The following is a 19,936-nucleotide window of genomic DNA, read 5'->3' as shown; positions in this document are numbered from 1 at the left end:
GGAAGACAACTGGTAGCCAATGCAGCTTGCGGAGCAAAGGTGTAACATGGGAGTACCGGGAAACTCCCAAGACAACTCTCGCGGCTGCATTCTGTACCAGCTGGAGCCTCTGAGTGGTCTTCAAGGGAAGCCCCATGTACAGAGCGTTGCAGTAGTCCAGACGAGAGGTAACGAGCGCATGAGTGACCGTACACAGGGCATCCCGGTCTAGATAGGGCCGCAACTGACGCACCAGGCGAACCTGGGCGAAAGCCCCCCTAGTCACAGCCACTATATGATCTTCCAGAGTAAGCCGCGAATCATACAAGTCTCCCTTCTTTTCCTCCCTCTCTCATTTCCTTCCTTTCTCCCTCCTTCCATTAGTTCTTTCTTCCCTTCTTCCTTGGGTTATTTCCTCCCTCCCTCCCTCCTGTTTCTTTCCTCTTTTTTTTTCCTTCTTTCCCCCTCCCTCCCTTCCACCCAGCCCACCTGAGCATGAAATGCATTTTCTTGCTTGTTGCCGTCTTTCCCTTTTAAGACGTAAGAAAACGAAATGAAACAACCAAAACATCTTTTACTGCTTGTATTGTTCCAACATGCCATAAAAGTGTGTTAGTCTTCAGGGAGACACAAGACTGTTTTTAAGGCCAGCGCTTGTCATTAACTCAGTAACACAACCTTGGAAAAGCAGCTATGGCACAATCTTAGCTTCCCATCTTCTAAAGGAGTTAGTATTAGTGTATCTTGTGCAACTCGTAGGATACAGAGACATCAGAAGCTCTTTGTGAGTTAAGAGAAGCATTAGATAAATGTGATTCAGATGGATCTTGGCTTGTATAGTTGAAGAGGAGTTGAGTCAGTCTAAAGAGAGCAGTTTTAATGGCTTCAGCCCAAGATAGTATGTTGGTCAATGCACACATCCACACTCGTGCAACTGCAGGACTCATATTGGTAGCGATGTCCAGTCGGGTTACAAGGAACCTGCAAATTCTTGGGAACTTGGTGTGAGCCTCAACATCAGGAGCAGAAATTATGGCAAGCAACTTGCAAAGTGTGCCCATCATCTCTAAATTTGTACAAGAGACGCAGCTAGGCCTTAAGTACCAGCAGCAATTGCCTTGACCATCAAAAATAGGAACATCTGTTTGGGACTAGATCCTAAAGTCTGGCTTTTAAATATATCCATCAGCAGCAGCACACACATTTGCCAGTTATATCGGTTTCAAGACTAGGGAGACTTTAGCCTTGTGGGTTTTTTCCCCCCTTAACAAGAAACCCCAAATCATCCATCAAATATAGCCAGCTATAAAAGATGTTTAAAATTAAATAAGCAACATTCCAAGCACATTTAGGGCCTTGAGATTTGATTTCAGTTCTGACTTCACAAGCAGCGCATAGTCCTGTGCCAAAATCCAGTTGTGGTTCTCCCCTCCACACTGTCTTAAACTGACTAATCTTTTTGAAAAGAGGAGAAACCAACCCTTTGATTTATTAACAGCTATTACAAAACTTTGCGTATTTAAAGCTGCTACCCAGAGTGTCAATTACTAATCCCATATATGATTACATCTAGTTTTTACCAGATCAAGCAAGAGACTTAACAACAGAAGAGAATATTTGAAGCTCAGGGTCTTTGATGCTCTCCGAGCTTGGTGGTTTTCTTGCAGACATTTCACTATCCAACTCTATATAAACAGTGAACAAACCCCACTCCCTTCTAGCACTGACGAAGTTACCTAGTTGGGCAATAAAACGTCTACAAGAAAACAACCCAGCTCAGGGTGCACCAAGGACCTCAAAGAGACTAAACAGGCCAACTTTTCAGGCCTTTTTTTTTTTTTGCAATTGTGACAGAGGACTCTCCTTTGAAAGCAAGAGTAATTTCACTGTGCCTATAATCTGCCGGTTATATCACTCCTAGGCTAAAAGCTATCCGTGCAGCATAGACCAGAAGTCCACAATCTTGGATCTACGGCATTATGTAGTAAAATTACCGGGCTCCTAAGACTGCAATATATTATTCTTTTTTTTCCTCGTCTCTGCAAATATTCAAAACTGTCTCCCCGTAATAGGACATTTTCGTTTCTGAGCTGAAAAAAAAGTTGATATTCAGATTTTAATTTCTCACGACATAGCTTGCATAATTTGCCCGACCTTGGAGGAAACCACTAGCTTTGGAAAACATGTGCCTCTAATCTCTTAGATTAATTCTACCGCCGACGTCACCTTCAAGCTTGGTTAACTTCCCAGGACTCTGCCTGGCACAATTGGTAATGAAATGCCCAAGCTAAGGGACACTTGGTAAGATCCAGGAAAAACCATTCTTTTTAAAGATTTAAGTTAAAGAATACAACGGACACAGCAAAAGCCACGGGAATTTATCCTAATCCAACGGGAAAATTGAAGATTGCAAACTCAAGGAATCACTTCCTTTCCTAACAGTTGAATTCCAACAACTGGACATTTGGGAACTATGAGTATCGTAGTGAGACTTCAGGTAATAACTCAAGTGATAGGTAAACACTACAGAAATGAAGGATGGCGAAGTATCAGGGACACAGCATCTATTTTCACTGCTTACTTAATAGGAAAAAAAACTGGTGTTCAAGCCGAGTTTGACTCCTGGTGTTTTCATGGACATCCATGTCGTTTTCCTGGCAAAAAGTATAGTTTGCCCTCGCTTTCTTCCAGAATTTTTTTCCCCCCAACTTCCACGATATGAGATGTCTTGGTTTTTTTCCTTGTCATCTCCTATCCGAACTATCAAGCACAACTTGTGCTCCCAAGCAGGGCTAGCCAGATGCTACCACCAAAATTACTGGCTACTACTTTTTACTTTCAGGACCATCTCAAAAAAAAAAAAAAGGATTCCAGCTTCCCTTCAGCAAATCAGTGCAGTTCACAACGAAGATGTGGCCCCCCTTCTCATTCCTCCAGTGCAAATGAATGATCAAATAAACGATCACTTTTTTCCCTCAAAATGAGCATGTTAATCTTGACAATTGTAGGCTTCGACCAGCAGGGTTTAAATTCCGTTTTGACTATAATGGTGGAGACTCTTATCTTTTTTTTTTCTCTCTCTCTCCTAGGTTGAAGGGGGAAATCACTGCACATTTGGATGCCTCTGAGGGAAAGGCCTTTAGATCTTGGAAAGCCACGTGTCGGATTCAGAAAATAAATCTGTTATTCCCAAATCACTTTTAAAGGAGACACGAGAGAGGGAGAGGGGGGGGAGGGGGCAGGGAAAACAACCTTCACAAATGGGAGTTTTGTATTCTTGGAAAATATGTCCAGTTTGCAGAGATGGCTCCTTCAAACATACTTTGTGTGTGCACTTTTTTTAAAAAATATATAATAATAATAAAGCAATTAGAATCCCAGTGAATCTTTTGGCCTAGACTAGAGGCTGGATCTTTTAAACTCTATTTCCGTAGATACAGAAACAGGAGAGAATTCGCTATTGAATACCTGTGCCAGCCTTCTTCAATCTGGTGTTCTCTAAAAAAAAAGGGTACCAGGTTGGTAAAAGCCTTTCTAAGCTTTTACCTCAAAAGGACATTTTAAAAAACAAACACTGAATGGGACATCTGATGGCTTGAACAAAAATGGAAAATTGTAGAAAAATTGTATATAGAATTATTCCTCTTTTTTTTGCCCTTTTCCAGTGCAAAGATTTACACTAGGGGAAAAGTGAAACTCCCAAGTAGATCTGGCCCATAAGATTCACCAAGAAATCAAATTATGGCAGGAGAAGGCTGTGCTAGCAAAACCTCCTAAATTAACAAGGATGTCACCAAGGTTGACGTCACCTTTCATGGCACCTCCTATAAGCCAGCAGGGAGGCAGGCGCAGGCGCAATTCCACAAGTCCAAGAAAAAACGCAAGTGTAGTGAAATACTGCTAGTTTCACACTCCGGGAAGACAGCGGCAAATAGGGGTCCAACTAACCCCTTATTAAGCCTGCCAGTCTGCCCTCAGTTTGGCTTTGACTTACAAATGCCCTCCTTCCTCAGAAGCAGATGGTTACTAAATGCTAAAGAGACGACTACTTCAAGGGAGCCGTTGAAGTGGTAGGTTGTGCAGGCAGTTAAAAACGTTTGCCCCTGTTCAGTCATCATCGTGAAGCTCTTTTTTTGTAGATGTGTGTGGTTAGGGAAATCGGGCTAAGTCCGGATAAGTGGAGCTCTTTCGTCGACGGTACCCTGTTGTTAGGGGGAGGCAAAAAAAAAAAAAAGAAGAGTTAATTTAGAGATTGTGTTTACACAACCCATTGCATCTATCGGCTCCTGCAACTTTGCTAGAGATGGCGAATCCAAGCAGACTTTTCTCAAGTCCTGTTCACAGATAAATTGTTGATAAGGTAAAGGTAAAGGTTCCCCCGCACATGCGTGCTAGTCGTTTCCAACTCTAGGGGCCGGTGCTCATCTCTGTTTCAAAGCTGAAGAGCCAGCGCTTGTCCGAGGACGTCTCCATGGTCATGTGGCCGGCATGACTAGACGCCAAAGGCGCACGGAATGCTGTTACCTTCCCACCGTAGTGGTCCCTATTTTTCTACTTGCATTTTTACGTGCTTTCGAACTGCTAGGTTGGCAGAAGCTGGGATGAGTAACAGGTGCTCACTCTGTTATGCGGCACTCGGGATTCGACCCGCCAAACTGCCGACCTGATCGACAGGCTCAGCGTCCTAACCCACTGAGCCACCGCGTCCCTACAATTGTTGATAAGTGGTCTCTAACTGAGCTGATCTGACAGAAGGGAATATCTGCAGCTCAGGGTTGGGAGGTTGGGTCCTTGATGCTCTCTGATCTTGGTTGTTTTCTTGCAGATGCTTCATTTCCTGAGTGCCAAAAGGGAGTGTCCCAGCAACACTGACAGGGCAAGCCACGAATATATAAAAACACAGACCGACTTTACTATAATTTCAATGGGGAAACAGTGAGCATCCTAGGCCAAGCTAGAGAATTCCTGGAAGCCTGGCACTCAAAAGACAAATCTGCCCTCAACGGTCACCTGGAGGTAAACAACATCTACAGGCCATTCAAAAAGCGACAATCGAAAAGCTACCCAGCAATCAACACCCAGATAATCAGAGATTAATGCCAAGATTAATTCTAATCTAGACCATCAAGCGAGAAACAATTTCCCAATCAACTCTTGACAAACAATCAAACCAGGGGTCTCCCAACCTTGGCAACCAGGCTCAAGGTTGACTCAGCCTTCCATCCTTCCGAGGTAGGTAAAATGAGGACCCAGATTGTTGGGGGCAATAAGCTGACTTTGTAATAATGCCGCTTGGGGTGTGTGTGTATGAAAGCCCTAATAAGCAGGCATATACATACAATGAAGGCTACTGCTAAGCTTGTAAGCCGCCCTGAGTCTTCGGAGAAGGGCGGGATATAAATGGAATTAAAATAAAAAATAATATAAAAAATAAAACTTTTAAGACTTGTGGACTTCAACGGCCAGAATTCCTCAGCCAGCTTGGCTGGCTGAGGAATTCTGGGAGTTGAAGTCCACAAGTCTTAAAAGTTGGCAAGGTGGGGGACCTCTGAATCAAACAATAATCAAGGGACCATCCAGAACATTCCCATCAATATTGACAGGGGAAGCCATTTGTATATTCCACTCCTTTCTAGCACTGATGATGTTACCAAGTTGGGCAATAAAACATCTGCAAGAAAGCAACTGAGCTCAGAGAGCACCAAAGACCCCACGCACAATCTGAACTATCTGAGCAGATCTATCTAGTGGCGTTGTGTTCCAAAGACAGCCCTATCCTAGACTTACAGGGAAAGGGTCACATGTACACAATGGCCTTTTACTGTAAATCCATTTCTGGTGAGAAATGGGCCTAGTAGGGAGACGTTTTTAGCCAAAACTGTATTTCCCTGAGCTGTTGTATTCCTACAGCAGAGAAAAGTGTTGGTCTGTTTCCCCCCCCCCCCCCATGTTTACTACTCCAGCAAGGAAATAGGAGAAGACCACATTGGCAAGAGGTAACAATATTGGACTGTTGAATTCAGTTGCAATTCAGCTGCCAATTTTGGGGCGAATCGGTGGATCTTTCGATCTGGGCTCTAAAAACATTACAAGGGGAACGAGCACCACATACCTTTGGGTCCCCACGCTGAGGAGAACATCTTTCTGAACCTACCTTGTTTCTTTCCCCAAGGATACGGAAAAAACAACCAGCTGCTTTTAAAAGAAACGTAAATCCCGCTAGGAAAGTACCTTCACCAGGGCCACTAGACCAGGCCGAACCAAATCTATACAATCCCCGAAGAGCAATATTTATAAATCCCTTTAAGATCGGAAAAGTGAGCTGAGCGATTACAGGAACCCCCTTCTAGCTTTTCTCCACTCTTCAGACCAATTAAAGCCCTACAGACCCATAGACAAAGCCCAAGAGATACCCCAGCACAGAATATGTGTGTGTGTGTGTGTGTGTGTGTGTGTGTGTGTGTGTGAGAGGGGTCCTCTCACAGTTTGGGACCCCTGTTTAGAATATGCAGCACCCAGAAGTCAAAGCAGGAAATCCTTTTCTCAGAGGCTGCTCCTCGCCCGTCCCGTACAAATAGGCAGACCTTCGAATTAGGACCACGACGGAGCCCCAAATTTTTGAGAAAGTTGTTAAAAGTGAATTTTGACCCTGCCTTAGGACCGTTTCTTCCCAACCGCTGTTAAGCGAATCCCTGCAGTCGTTACATCAGTTAATGGCGAAATCAGGTTTGCCCGTTGACTTGGCTTGCCAGAAGGTCGCAAAAAGGGGATCACGTGATCCTGGGACCCCGTGACTGTCATAAATAGGAGTCTGTTGCCAAGCGCCTGAATTTTGATCACGGGACCCCCCCGAGGAAAGCCGCAACGGGCGTTAAGTGTGAAAAACGGTCGTACGTCACTTTTTTTCAGTGCCGTCGTAACTTCGGACGGTCACTAAACAAGCTGTTGTAAATCGAGGATTACTTGTCCTGTGGGTGCTCGACTTAAAAGACTGGGGGATCTAGCTTCTCCCCAGTCTGTGCAAGGGCCCACATAATAGTTATGTAGGGAAAAAAAGAGGGGGGTATTTCCTAGAAATATGCTAGCTTTTCAGGGTAGACCTGAGTAGGAAGCCAGAGTTATGAATGCTAACATAATAGAACTTTGCAAAATGGAAGATTCTTCCTCCATCCTTCCCTTCATCTTTGCGAGAACCATAGAGAGGATCTTGCTTGAGACGCTTTCTCAAATTACTCTTCTAAGCCCAGACTCAAGTTTCTTTTCTCTGGCCACCATTTTGGTAACAGCTCTTTCTTCAGTTCCTCAAAATTGCTCCTACTCTCCAATTACAGGCAGTCCTCGAGTTACGACCATTGGTTCAGCAGCCACTTGAAATTACAAAGGTTTCCTGGTGTTTGGCCCCTGGGGCGGGTGGCTGCCCTATGCCCCACTGTGGAAGCTTGCTGGCTGGGGAATTCTGGGAGCTGAAGTCCACACATCTTCAAACTGGCCAAGGTTGGGGAAAACTGATCTAGTCGGTCTTACACATAGAAGAGAATGGCTTTCGTGACAAACCACGCATGAACTGCAATTTTTATGCAAGCACCAGTGTTAAAAAGTAATAAATGGCCTGATTAATCTAGGATATCACCTTAGTGTCTTTTGTTTCGTTTTGAAATGGCTCCAGCTAAGCCATCCCAAGGCTGTTGCAATCTACAGAGAGTTGAGAGTGGCCTAGGTCAGGGGTAGGCAACCTCGGCTCTTTTATGACTCGTGGACTTCAACTCCCAGAATTCCTGAGCCAGCACTGGCTCTGGAATTCTGGGAGTTGCAAGTCCACGAGTCATAAAAGAGCCGAGGTTGCCTACCCCTGGCCTAGGTTATTAAAGCAGAATAATTTAATCTCAAAACTGGTTCACACATGTATATTTTATACTTTGTGATGCTCAAAGTTCCAAACAGTCCTACCTGAGCTCAAAGTAAGGGATAATCATCATTTAGGAGATACAATTTTAAATAACCAATAGGAATTTCTGCGCCCATAGAAGTCAGAATGCCGCTAAGTGGCTGGTACATGTGCAAAACCAAGCTTTAAGATTTCAGAATTCCCTATTCCAGCTCCTCGTTGGCGCTTAGTTTGGAGACCCCAGGAAGAGACAAAGTTTGCTTGTCTTACCATGAGATATAAGTTACGAGCAGAATGTTGCTGAGACGCATTTACTGTGGGTCTATTAAACCTCTTCCCTAGAATGAACAAGCAGGTAGGTGAGGAAGGAAGGAAGGAAGGAAGGAAGGAAGGAAGGAAGGAAGGAAGGAAGGAAGGAAGGAAGGAAGGAAGGAAAAGATAGCAAGGAAGGAAGGAAGGAAGGAAGGAAGGAAGGAAGGAAGGAAGGAAGGAAGGAAGGAAGGAAGGAAGGAAGGAAAAGATAGCAAGGAAGGAAGGAAGGAAGGAAGGAAGGAAGGAGGGAAGGAAGGAAGGAAGGAAGGAAGGAAGGAAGGAAGGAAGTTGCTTTTAAAATAAAGTAACAGGGAAATGAGAAGACCCACCAACAACCTTACCTCCTCTTTTTTCCCTCTGGGCCAATAGGTGACTGTCAGAAACACCGCTCCACAAATAATTCCTAGTGCCAACATGATGAACGGGACAGCTTGGATCAGATTGGATTGAAGCAAACCAGCCCTGAGTTTTCCTGCATTTACATCATCCAGCGCATAACTCTGAGAAGGGAAAGAACAAACAAGGAGATGGAGGAGGAGAAACATCGTGGCTTTATCTGCCCATACCCCTGTGGTCAAGTATGGCTTTGGAAGGAGAAGCCCCCAAATTTAAGGCCAGGAGGAGGCGGCTTGGGGCAAACCAGGTAAGCATACTCCAACCTTTATTTATGACTGAGTATATTAAGGGATTGGATTATATTATATTATATTATATTATATTATATTATTATATTATATTATATTATATTATATTATATTATGATATATTATATTATGATATATATGATATATGATATATGATATGATATATGATATAATATAATATAATATAATATTAATATAATATATTAATATAATAATGTAATATAATATAATATAATATAATATAATATAATATAATATAATATAATATAATATAATATAACATAACATAACATAATATAGTAATGTAATGTAATGTAATATAATATAATATTCTATTCTATTCTATTCTATTCTATTCTATTCTATTCTATTATTATATTACGGCCCTATCTAGACCGGGAGGCCTTGCGCACGGTCACTCATGCGCTCGTGACCTCTCGTTTGGACTACTACAACGCTCTCTACATGGGGCTGCCCTTGAGGACCACTCGGAGGCTCCAACTGGTACAGAATGCAGCCGCAAGAGTTGTGTTGGGAGTTTCCCGATACTCCCATGTTACACCCTTGCTCCGCGAGCTGCATTGGCTCCCAGTTGTCTTCCGTGTGAGATTCAAGGTGCTGGTAATGACCTATAAAGCCCTTCATGGCATGGGTCCGGAATACCTCAGGGAGCACCTGCGGCCGGCATCAACTTCCCTCCGCCCAGTGCGCTCCCACAGAGGCCTCCTCAGGGTGCCACCGGTCAAAGAATGTCGACTGGTGGCCCCCAAGGGGAGGGCGTTCTCTGTGGGTGCGCCGGATTTATGGAACCATCTTCCGGTTGAGCTCCGGATGGCACCCGACCTTCGTTCCTTCCGGCGCGATCTAAAGACCTACCTGTTTGAACAAGCCGGCCTGGCCTGATGGGTTTGGGTTTTATTGCTTTTTATGTATTTTAACTTATTGTTATAGTTTTTGGGCATCTTGTTTAATCTCTTTTAATTTTTGTATTCTTGTCTTTTAACATGTATTGCCCTGTTCACCGCCCTGAGTCCTTCGGGAGAAGGGCGGTATACAAATAAAATTATTATTATTATTATTATTATTATTAGGGACGCGGTGGCTCAGTGAGCGCCTTTTACTCGTCCCCGCTTCTGCCAACCTAGCAGTTCGAAAGAACGTAAAAATGCAAGTAGAAAAATAGGGACCACTCCGGTGGGAAGGTAACAGCGTTCCGTGCGCCTTTCGCGTCTAGTCATGCTGGCCACATGACCACGGAGACGTCCTCGGACAATCGCTGGCTCTTCGGCTTTGAAACAGAGATGAGCACCGGCCCCTAGAGTCGGAAACGACTAGCACGCATGTGCGGGGGAACCTTTACTTTTTATATTAAGGGGAGGGGGCAACTCTGTGAGATGCCGTTTCTTCCTTCTCATGGACTTCCTGATCAATAGATCAATCCTAAGAATTAAGGCTGAAATCTTCAACTGGTCCTTGTCTGCCATGCATGAAAAGTCAGAATTGGAAGGGACCTTGGAGGTCTTCTAGTCGAATCCCCTGCTCAGGCAGGAGACCCCATACTATTCAGGACAAATGGTTGTCCAATCTTTTCTTGAAAGCCTCCAGTGATGGAGCACCCACAACTTCTGGAGGCAGGTTGTTCCACTGGTTAGTTGTTCTCACTATTAGGAAGTTTCTCCTTAGTTCCAGGTTGCTTCTCTCCTTGACTAGTTTCCATCCGTTGCTTCTTGTCCTGCCTTCGGGTGCTTTGGAGAATAGCTTGACTCCCTCTTCTTTGGGGGCAGCCCCTGAGATACTGGAAGACTGCTATCATGTCACCCCTTGTCCTTCTCTTCGTTAAACTAGACATACCCAGTTCCTGCAACCGTTCTCCAGTTCCCTTCCCAGGTTCAGAGAACATCCTTACAAATTGCAGGGGTGAAGTTGGGGAGGTTTGATCAGTGCCTACCTCATTAAGATACATCACTGGATAGAGCATTCTTCTGATATTCCCCGTTTGACTGAAATAAGACAAAAACGTAGATTAAAGCAGACGGTTTTCCAGTGATTCTCAAGAGAATTATCCTGCTTCGAGGATACATGATGGGAAAGCACCTCAGTAGCCTTCAGAGCTCAGGAAAATGGAATATAGGTTGTCCTCGTGGAGCAAGCACAATTGAGACAGACAACCCAGCTGTTATGCGAAGCCATTGATAAGGCCAAGTGCAATTGTGCTGATCAATGTATTTCAGCTTTCCTTTGCGTTATAACAGAATAATAACAGAATAACAGAGCTGGAACATATCTTAGAGGTCTTCTAGTCCAACCCCCTGCAGAAGCAGGAGATCCTATACCAGGGGTCTTCAAACTTGGCCCTTTTATGACTTGTGGACTTCAACTCCCAGAATTCCTCAGCCAGCGTGCCCGGCTGAGGAATTCTGAGAGTTGAAGTCCACAAGTTATAAAAGGGCCAAGTTTGAAGACCCCCGATATAGACTTTAAGAGGAGTGGGCTTCAACTCCCAGAATTCCTCAGCCAGGCACGCTGGCTGAGGAATTCTGGGAGCTGAAGTCCACAAGTCATAAAAGGGCCAAGTGTGAAGATCCCTGATATAGATCTTAAAAGGAGTGGATTTCAACTCCCAGAATTCCTCAGCCAGGCACGCTGGCTGAGGAATTCTGAGAGTTGAAGTCCACAAGTCATAAAATGGCCAGGTTTGAAGACCCCTGTCCTATACTATTCTGGACAAATGGCTGTCCAATCTCTTCTTAGAAACCTCCAGTGACAGAGCACCCACTTCTCAAGGCAAGCCCTTCCACTGATTTAATTGTTCTCAATATCAGGGAATTTCTCCTTGATTCTAGGCTGGATCTCTCTTTGTTAAGATTCCATCTGTTACTTCTTCAGCTCTGGAGAATAGCTTGACCCCCTCTTCTCTGTGGCACCCCCTCAGATATTGGAACACTGCTATCATGTCACCCCCTAGTCCAGGGGTAGGCAACCTTGGCTCTTTTATGACTCGTGGACTTCAACTCCCAGAATTCCTGAGCCAGCATGGCTCAGCTTGGAAACTCTCCCTTTCCCCTCAGTGTGGCTAGCTCAGGAATTCTGGGAGTTGAAGTCCACGAGTCATAAAAGAGCCTAGGCCGCTTTATGACTCGTGGACTTCAACTCCCAGAATTCCTGAGCCAGTACGGCTCAGCTTGGAAACTCTCCCTTTCCCCTCAGCATGGCTAGCTCTGGAATTCTGGAAGTTGAAGTCCACGAGTCATGAAGGGGTCATAGTTCCCCCACGCTGGCTCAGGAATTCTGTGAGTTGAAGTCCATGAGTCATAAAAGAGCCGAGGTTGCCTACCCCTGGACTAGACATACCTTGTTCCTACAACCCTTCCTCGTATGTTTTAGCCTCCAGACCCCAAGCAAAGGTGCCAATGCGAGGACTGGGGGCAAAGTTCTTCTTCCATCACTGTCATGCAGTTGCTAAACAAGACAGTCATTAAACGAGGACTATGCAAGTAAGAACCTGTTTGGAATGCAGCCCAAAGGGAAATCTCTTTACAGTGAGGCCCCATCCCACTCCATTCCCCAAAAGATGCCCCATCCCAGGCAGGGCTTTGGGGAGCCCCTTAGCGCCCCCCCCCTGAAATGGGACACAATGCTATAATATTTCCAGAGAGAGTAAGGTTGAGCTCTACAGCCCCATTTTAAATGTATTTTTCCTTGGGAGATTAATTTAGTGAACCACCTTAACTTTGCTGAGGCTGAGAAACCCAGACCTGGTGAATAAATATCTGGTGAATAAAGTCACCGCGGCAGCAGCATCAAACACAATTTGACCATCTTATTTATTTACTGAAATGATTTTCCCATGCTAACTGATTTGATTTGGCTGCCCATTTTGCTGAGCTTAGACCGTAATGAGAGACGCTGAAATTAAACCACAGCCTATTTCATAAACTGGTTTTTTTCTGCTGAGTATCTTTCTCGCTGCTTAAATACACCGATGCATTAAAAATTCTCAGGGACGACTCACACCCTGGCCGGTACCTCTTTACTCTCCTACCATCGGGTAGGAGATACAGGAGTATAGCCAGCCGTACCAACAGGCTGAAGAACAGCTTCTTTTTTTTTATTGAAAAGTTTTAACATACAATTTTTCTTTAAAAACCACCCCTCCCCCTCCCTCCTCCCTCCCCCCTACCCCCTCCCTCCTCCCTCCCCCCCCACCCTCCCCCCCGACTTCCCAGAGCTGAGTACAAGGTATATATAAAAAAAAGGAAAAACAATCATAAACAACCATATATTAACAACCTTAAACTCTAAAATCCATCACTCTCTAGCTTATATAGGATAAGACAAACCTTAATAATATTAAATATATATAAAAAAAACTAAAAGAAAAAAAGAAAAAAGGAAAGAAGACTCATTCAAATGCTACATGAAACTTCTTAACCCTATACTTATCCTGGATAAACTCAATCCATTTTCCCCATTCCATAATATAACGTTCTTGCGAGAGATCTTAGGCCGAAATCTTCGCCATCTCTGCCAGGTCGGAAATCTTTAAAGTCACTCTCCTATAGTCGGCAGTTCCTCTTTCTTCCATTACTGACCTATCAAAAGTCTTGCTGCCGTAATTAAATTTAACATCAACTTAGTGTCCACAACCGTAACATCCGTAATTATCCCCCCCCCAAAAAAAAAAAAAATTGTGGATAAAACTTTATCCTTTGCTTAAAAATCTTCTACATATGAAGATGTTATATATTTTCATGTATGGTGGACTTGTAAAAAGATCAAGGTTTTTTGGATAAAAATTTGGTGGAATATGCTGAAGAACAGCTTCTATCCATGGGCTGTCAGGCTCCTGAACGGGAAATACCGTATTTTTCGGACCATAAGACGCACTTTTTTCCCCCAAAGGTGGGGGGGGAAGAGGGTGCAAGGGTCTTATGGTCCAAGGTGATCCGTATGGCCAGCCCCAACCTCCACAAGTGGAAAGCAAGGGAGATTGCCAGGAGCACGAATCGGCACGTGCTGAGAAACGCCGATCTCACACTCCTGCACTCTCCCTCGCTCGGTTTCAGCTTCCCTTGCTACAAAAGAAAGCAGGCTGAAACGGAGTGAGGGAGATTGCCAGGAATGCGAATCGGCTGATCTCGCGCTGCTGCAATCTGCCTCGTTTCAGCCTGCTTTCTCTTGTAGCAAGGGAAGCTGAAACTGAGCGAGGGAGTTTGCAGGAGCGCGAGATCGGCCGATTCGCATTTCTGGCAATCTCCCTCACTCCGTTTCAGCTTGCTTTCTGCAAGAGAAAGCCGGGCTGCAGGGCCGCCTCCGCGGGTACTGCTCTAATGCAGAGAGGGAAGGACAAAGAGAGAGGGAGGGAGGGAGGGAAGGAAGGAAGGAAGGAAGGAAGGAAGGAAGGAAGGAAGGAAGGAAGGAAGGAAGGAAGGAAGGAAGGAAGGAAGGGACAATGGGAGAGAAAGAGAGAGAGAAAGAGAGGGAGAGAGAGAGAGAAGGAGAAAGAATTTTTTTTCTTGTTTTCCTGCTCTAAAAACTGGGTGCGTCTTATGTTCTGGTGCGTCTTATGGTCCGAAAAATACGGTAACTTTATGTATGATTGAGTTGCCAGGCCGGCGTGTTGTGCAATTAGCTCACATGGCGTAACAAGACGGTGGGTTTGTTGTCACTGTGAGTTGTGGTGGGGGCACGAAGGGAGGCTCAGCCAATCTCACCGTACACACGTTGTACTTTGACAATAAAGGTTCATTCATTCATACACATATATTTTCCTACTGTTTGTAGAGGCGTGATTATTCTGTTTCACGGAATGAATGAATATATATTAAAACACAGCCGGGTTCCCTGTACAATACTTACATAAATTCAGGCAGCGTCTCAACGTAAACGTTGATCTGCATCCTTTTGTTCGCCCGCACCAAAACTCCCGTCAGCTGAAAGGGGAAAAGGAAATGTGCTTTCGCTTAAATTGTTTCAAAGCCAGGGTCACTTTACCAATCCAGGGCAAAATTTAGTACAGGGAGTCCTTGACTTACAACTGCTTGTTTAAGTGACGGTTCGAAGTTACAACAACACTGGAAAATCTTAGGATTGTTTTTCAAAGTTACAACGGTTGCAGCATCCCCAGGGTCGCGTGATCAAAATTCAGGTGCTTGGCAACTGGCTCGTACTTATGACTGTTGCTGTGTCCCAAGGTCATGTGATCACCCTTTCACCAGCAAAGTCAACGGGGAAGCCAGGTTCACTTTACAAGCAGATTACTACTAACTTATCAACTGCAGTGATTCCCTTAACAACTACGGCAAGGAAGGTCATAAAATGAGTCGAAGTTCACTTAAGCGTCTCGCTTAGCAAACAGAAATCTGGGGGTCAAGCGTGGTCGTACGTTGAGGACTGTCTGTATTCCTACCTTGGTTACAAGCAGCTACATCCACCATATCCTTGGTGGAAGGCAACCACAACTGGTGGCTCAGTCCCAGATATGACAATCTGGAGGTAAGCGACAGCCCAGCGAGGTAGACCAGGCTAAGAAACCAATCCCATGACAATATAATAATGAGCTGTGTGAATAACCTAGAGATGCGTTTCTTAACTTGGGGCAATTTAAGATCTGTGGACTTCAACTCCCAGAATTCCCCAGCCAGTCTGCTGGCTGCAAAAAAAAAAAAGACAAATGTAATTTCAGAAGCATAATTTCCAAATCACAGGAAACATTTTGTTACTCTGAGCTTGGTTGTTTTCTTGCAGACATTTCATCACCTAACTAGGTAACATTATCAGTGCTAGAAGGGAGTGGGGTTTGATCTGTGTATACTAGTAAACTTGTCCCGTGACCGTTAGTCTTTGGTGATTCCTGGATTTGGCTGTTGTTTACTGCCTGATTGTTGGTCTGGGTTGGTAGTTTCTTGATTGGGATATTCTTTACAAACGGGCTGTTGGTCTAGTGTTAACCTGTGTGTTAATCTCTGCTTATCTGGGCGTTTATTGCTCGTGAGGAGGTGTTTTGTTGTTGTTTTTTTGTTTCCTTTTTAGCTTTTTGATGGTCTCTTTGGAATGATGTGCAGTCATTGTTTATCTCCCAGTGCCCGTTGATGGCTGGCTTGGCTTCCAGGGTTTTGTAATTGTACAGGTCCCACCTTCAAATTTTACCTACCTACGAGCACCGCCCTTTAAGAGGGGCTCAGAAAAATAGAAACTAGCTAACGCTATGTGAAAAGTGACATAAGGTGAGACGGGTTTAGCGGTGGGAAAAAAAGACAGCTGAGAAGGAATGACGGCATTCTTTAAATACCTAAAAAGGTATCACAGAGCAGCCAGCCAGGATGTGTACTTTTCTCGTTCCACAGTACAAGACACAGAGTTATGGATTTAAGTTACAAGGCAGGCAAATTCCGGCTGAGGTTTGGAACAACGTCCTAGCAGTAAATGCACTTTAAGAGTGGAGCCAATGACTCAGCACAGATGACGGATTCTCCTTCATTTGATTTAGTCACGTGCCTGGGAGATTTTTAATTTGAATTCCTGCATTAATCCGGAGGCTGGCCTGACTTTCCAGCCTCGTTAGTCCTTTCCAAATTTTGAGTTCCATCAACAGTCATCACTTTTCAGATGAGTCAGACCTGTGCAAAGCCAATGTGACCGAATGCAGGGGAGAGAATTAACAGGCCACCCAAGCCACAAAAACTCACAAAAGCACCGTCCAAATAAAACTCTTGAAACGGGATTCTATGACCCACTAAGCTTCCAACTGCATTTTAAATTGCTTTTATCAAATTTTAATAATATTCTGTTTCGGGAACTTTGCACTTTGCTATGGCCCAAGGGCTAATCAATCAATAAACAAGACCCACTAAGCATTTTCCATTACACACAAATCAGGATGCTCTATTTGCTGACGCTTTAAAAAAAAAAAAGCTTGACTTTGTACTCTATGAGCATGCAGCCAATGAAATACAGGTGGTCCTCGACTTACAACAGTCTGTTTAGTGACTGTTCAAAATTACAACGGCACTGAAAAAAAAGTGACTTTTGACCATTTTTCACACCGTTACAGTGCCCCCATGGTCACGTGATTTATATTCAGACGCATGACCACTGACTCACATTTATGACGGTTGCAGTGTCCCGTGTGTGTGTGTGTGTGTGTGTGTGTGTGTGACATGATCCCCTTTTGCGACCTCCTGACAAGCCAAGTCAATGGGGAAGCCAGATTCACTCAACAAATGTGTTACTGCAATGATTCAGTTAACAAATGTCACAAGAAAGGTCGTAAAATGGGGAAAATCTCATTCAACAAATGTCTCGCTTAGCAACGTAGGTTTTTGGCTCAATTGTGGTCGTACGTCGAGGACTACCTGTACTCTATGAGGATGCAGCCAATGAAATACAAGTAGTCCTTGACTTACAACAACAACAACAATAATAATAATGGCTTACTGACTACTGGAGAGACCAAACTGGCCTACAAGAAAGACCAAATGAAGAACAGAATAGAGGCATGGCAAGACAAAGCACTACATGGCCAGTAGATGAAAAAATAGCTGGGAAAGGAGATAATAACAAGACCTGGCAATGGCTAAGAGCAGGAAAGTTGAAGAAAGAGACCAAGGGACTAATTGTGGCTGCACAAGACCAAGCCTTAAGAACAAATGGATACAAAGTCAAAATTGAGAAGACAGCAACAGACAGTAAGTGCCTCCTATGCAAAGAAGCTGAAGAAACAGTGGACCACCTGGTAAGCTGCTGCAAGAAGACCGCACAGACAAGCAGCGGCATGACAAAGTAGCAACAATGGTGCACTGGAAGATCTGCAAGAAATATCATTTGCCTGTAAGCAAGAACTGGTGGGATCATAAAATAGAGAAAGTTATAGAAAATGATAAATTTAAACTGCTCTGGGACTTCAGAATTCAAACAGACAAGCACCTGCCACATAGCACCCCGGACTTAACAATTGTCGATAAGAAAGACAAAAAAAGTCTGGATAGTGGACGTGGCAGTGCCTGGAGAGAGCAGAATAGACGAGAAAGAACTGGAGAAGATAACAAAATATAAACACCTACAAATAGAAATAGAAAGACACTGGCAAAGGCAAGCAAGGGTAATAGGCGCCTTGGGTGCAATCCCAAAACTGGAGCACCACTTGAACACCATCGGCATTGACAAATTCGCCATTAGTCAATTGCAAAAGGCAGCCTTACTAGGAACTGCTTCCATCCTGCCACGATATCTGTAATACCATCAAACATCCACATCTGCCTATCCCAGGTCCTTGGTAAGGACTCGATAGGTAGACAAAAATGCCAAATCCAGTCTGAACACCTGGCTGACTGCAATGTTCATTAATAACAATAAGTTGGAAGGTACCTTGGAGGTCATCTAGTCCAACCCCCTGCTCAGGCAGGAAACCCTATACCATTTCAGACAAATGGCTGCCCAGTCTCTTCTTAAAAACTTCCAGTGTTGGTGCATTCACCACTTCTGGAGGCAGGTTGTTCCACTGGTTAGTTGTTCTAACTGTCAGGAAGTTTCTCCTTAGTTCTAGGTTGCTTCTCTCCTTGACTAGTTTCCATCCGTTGCTTCTTGTCCTGCCTTTGGGCGCTTTAGAGAATAGGTTGACCCCCCCTCTTCTTTGGGGCAGCCCCTGAGATATTCAAACACTATTATCATGTCCCCCATTGTCCTTCTCTTCATTAAACTAGACATACCCAATTCCAGCAACCGTTCCTTATGTGTTTTAGCCTCCATCTCCCTGATCATCTTTGTTGCTCTTCTCTGCACTCTTTCTAGAGTCTCAACATCTTTTTTACATCGTGCTGACCAAATCTGGATGCAGTAATGACCGTCCAAAGTTACAACGGCACTGGAAAAAGTGACTGATGACCAATTTCCACACTTACTACCGTTCCAGCATCCCCGCGGTCACGTGATCAAAATTCAGACACTTGGCAACTGGCTCATATTTATGACGGTTGCCGTGTCCCGGGGTTACGTGTTCCCCTTTTGTGACCTCCTGAGAAGCAAAGTCAACGGGGAAGCCGGATTCCCTGAAAGAACCATGTTACCTAACAACTGCAGTGATTCACTTAACAGCCGTGGCCAGAAAGGTCACAAAACAGGGCAAAGCTCATTTAACGACTGTCTTCCTTTAGCAACAGAAATTTTGTGGCTCAATGGCGGTCATACGTACAAGGACTACCTGTAAATGATTCTGAGGTCCACAGAAATAAGAGGGGGGACATGATAGCAGTGTTCCAATATCTCAGGGGCTGCCCCAAAGAAGAGGGAGTCAAGCTATTCTCCAAAGCACCTGAAAGCAGGACAAGAAGCAACGGATGGAAACTAGTCAAGGAGAGAAGCAACCTGGAACTAAGGAGAAACTTCCTGACAGTGAGAACAATTAACCAGTGGAACAACCTGCCTCCAGAAGTGGTGAATGCTCCAACACTGGAAGTTTTTAAGAAGAAACTGGCCAGCCATTTGTCTGAAATGGTATAGGGTTTCCTGCCTTAGCAGGGGGTTGGACTAGATGACCTCCAAGGTCCCTTCCAACTTCTTCTTCTTCTTCTTCTTCTTCTTCTTCTTCTTCTTCTTCTTCTTCTTCTTCTTCTTCTTCTTCTTCTTCTTCTTCTTCTTCTTCTTCTTCTTCTTATTATTATTATTATTATTATTATTATTATTATTATTATTATTATTATTATTATTAATTACTTACTGGGTTAATATCCAGAAACGTGCCATGATTCTCTTTATTTGGATGCATGCCGTCTACCAACTTGATGTACGTCTCCTCAGCATAGAGGAAATGTGGGAGCGATAAGAATATTGGTGCCCCTGTAACAACAACAACAACGACAAAAAGGGTTAAAAATGAACAAATAAGGAAGGATCAGGCAGCCACGCCTTTCAAAATGCCTCCCGTACACCTGATCGGATTCCGTAATCACTTCTCAAATGCAGCAGGCTGTATTCCAGGCTATCATGCTCATTCCTCGATCCGTTAAAAATCAGATGACCACTGCTATCAAAAAATCGGTAATGCTCTCTGGCAATTATGGAGAGCACTGTGCTGCCCCACTATACACACGCATGCACACACACACACACACACACACAC

General features: G+C 44.2%; 1 protein-coding gene across 1 annotated transcript in view; it reads right to left on the bottom strand.

Annotated features, from left to right (window-relative positions):
• Positions 1-547: 547 nt before the first annotated feature.
• The window catches only part of SCARB2 (scavenger receptor class B member 2), a 40,269-nt gene continuing 20,880 nt past the window's right edge, over positions 548-19,936 (bottom strand). Inside the window, exons 8-12 of the mRNA XM_083367170.1 lie at positions 19,535-19,653; positions 14,680-14,753; positions 10,769-10,820; positions 8,518-8,676; positions 548-4,181 (exon numbers count right to left, since the gene is read on the bottom strand). Of these exons, the coding sequence (XP_083223296.1) occupies positions 4,143-4,181; positions 8,518-8,676; positions 10,769-10,820; positions 14,680-14,753; positions 19,535-19,653 (443 nt within the window). The 3' untranslated portion in view covers positions 548-4,142. The remainder of the gene's footprint in view (positions 4,182-8,517; positions 8,677-10,768; positions 10,821-14,679; positions 14,754-19,534; positions 19,654-19,936) is intronic.

Source organism: Vipera ursinii (assembly GCF_947247035.1).
Source record: "Vipera ursinii genome assembly, chromosome: 7".
NCBI lineage: Eukaryota > Metazoa > Chordata > Lepidosauria > Squamata > Viperidae > Vipera > Vipera ursinii.
The sequence above is the reverse complement of the archived record's forward strand: the minus strand, read 5'-3'. Positions and strand labels throughout refer to the sequence as shown.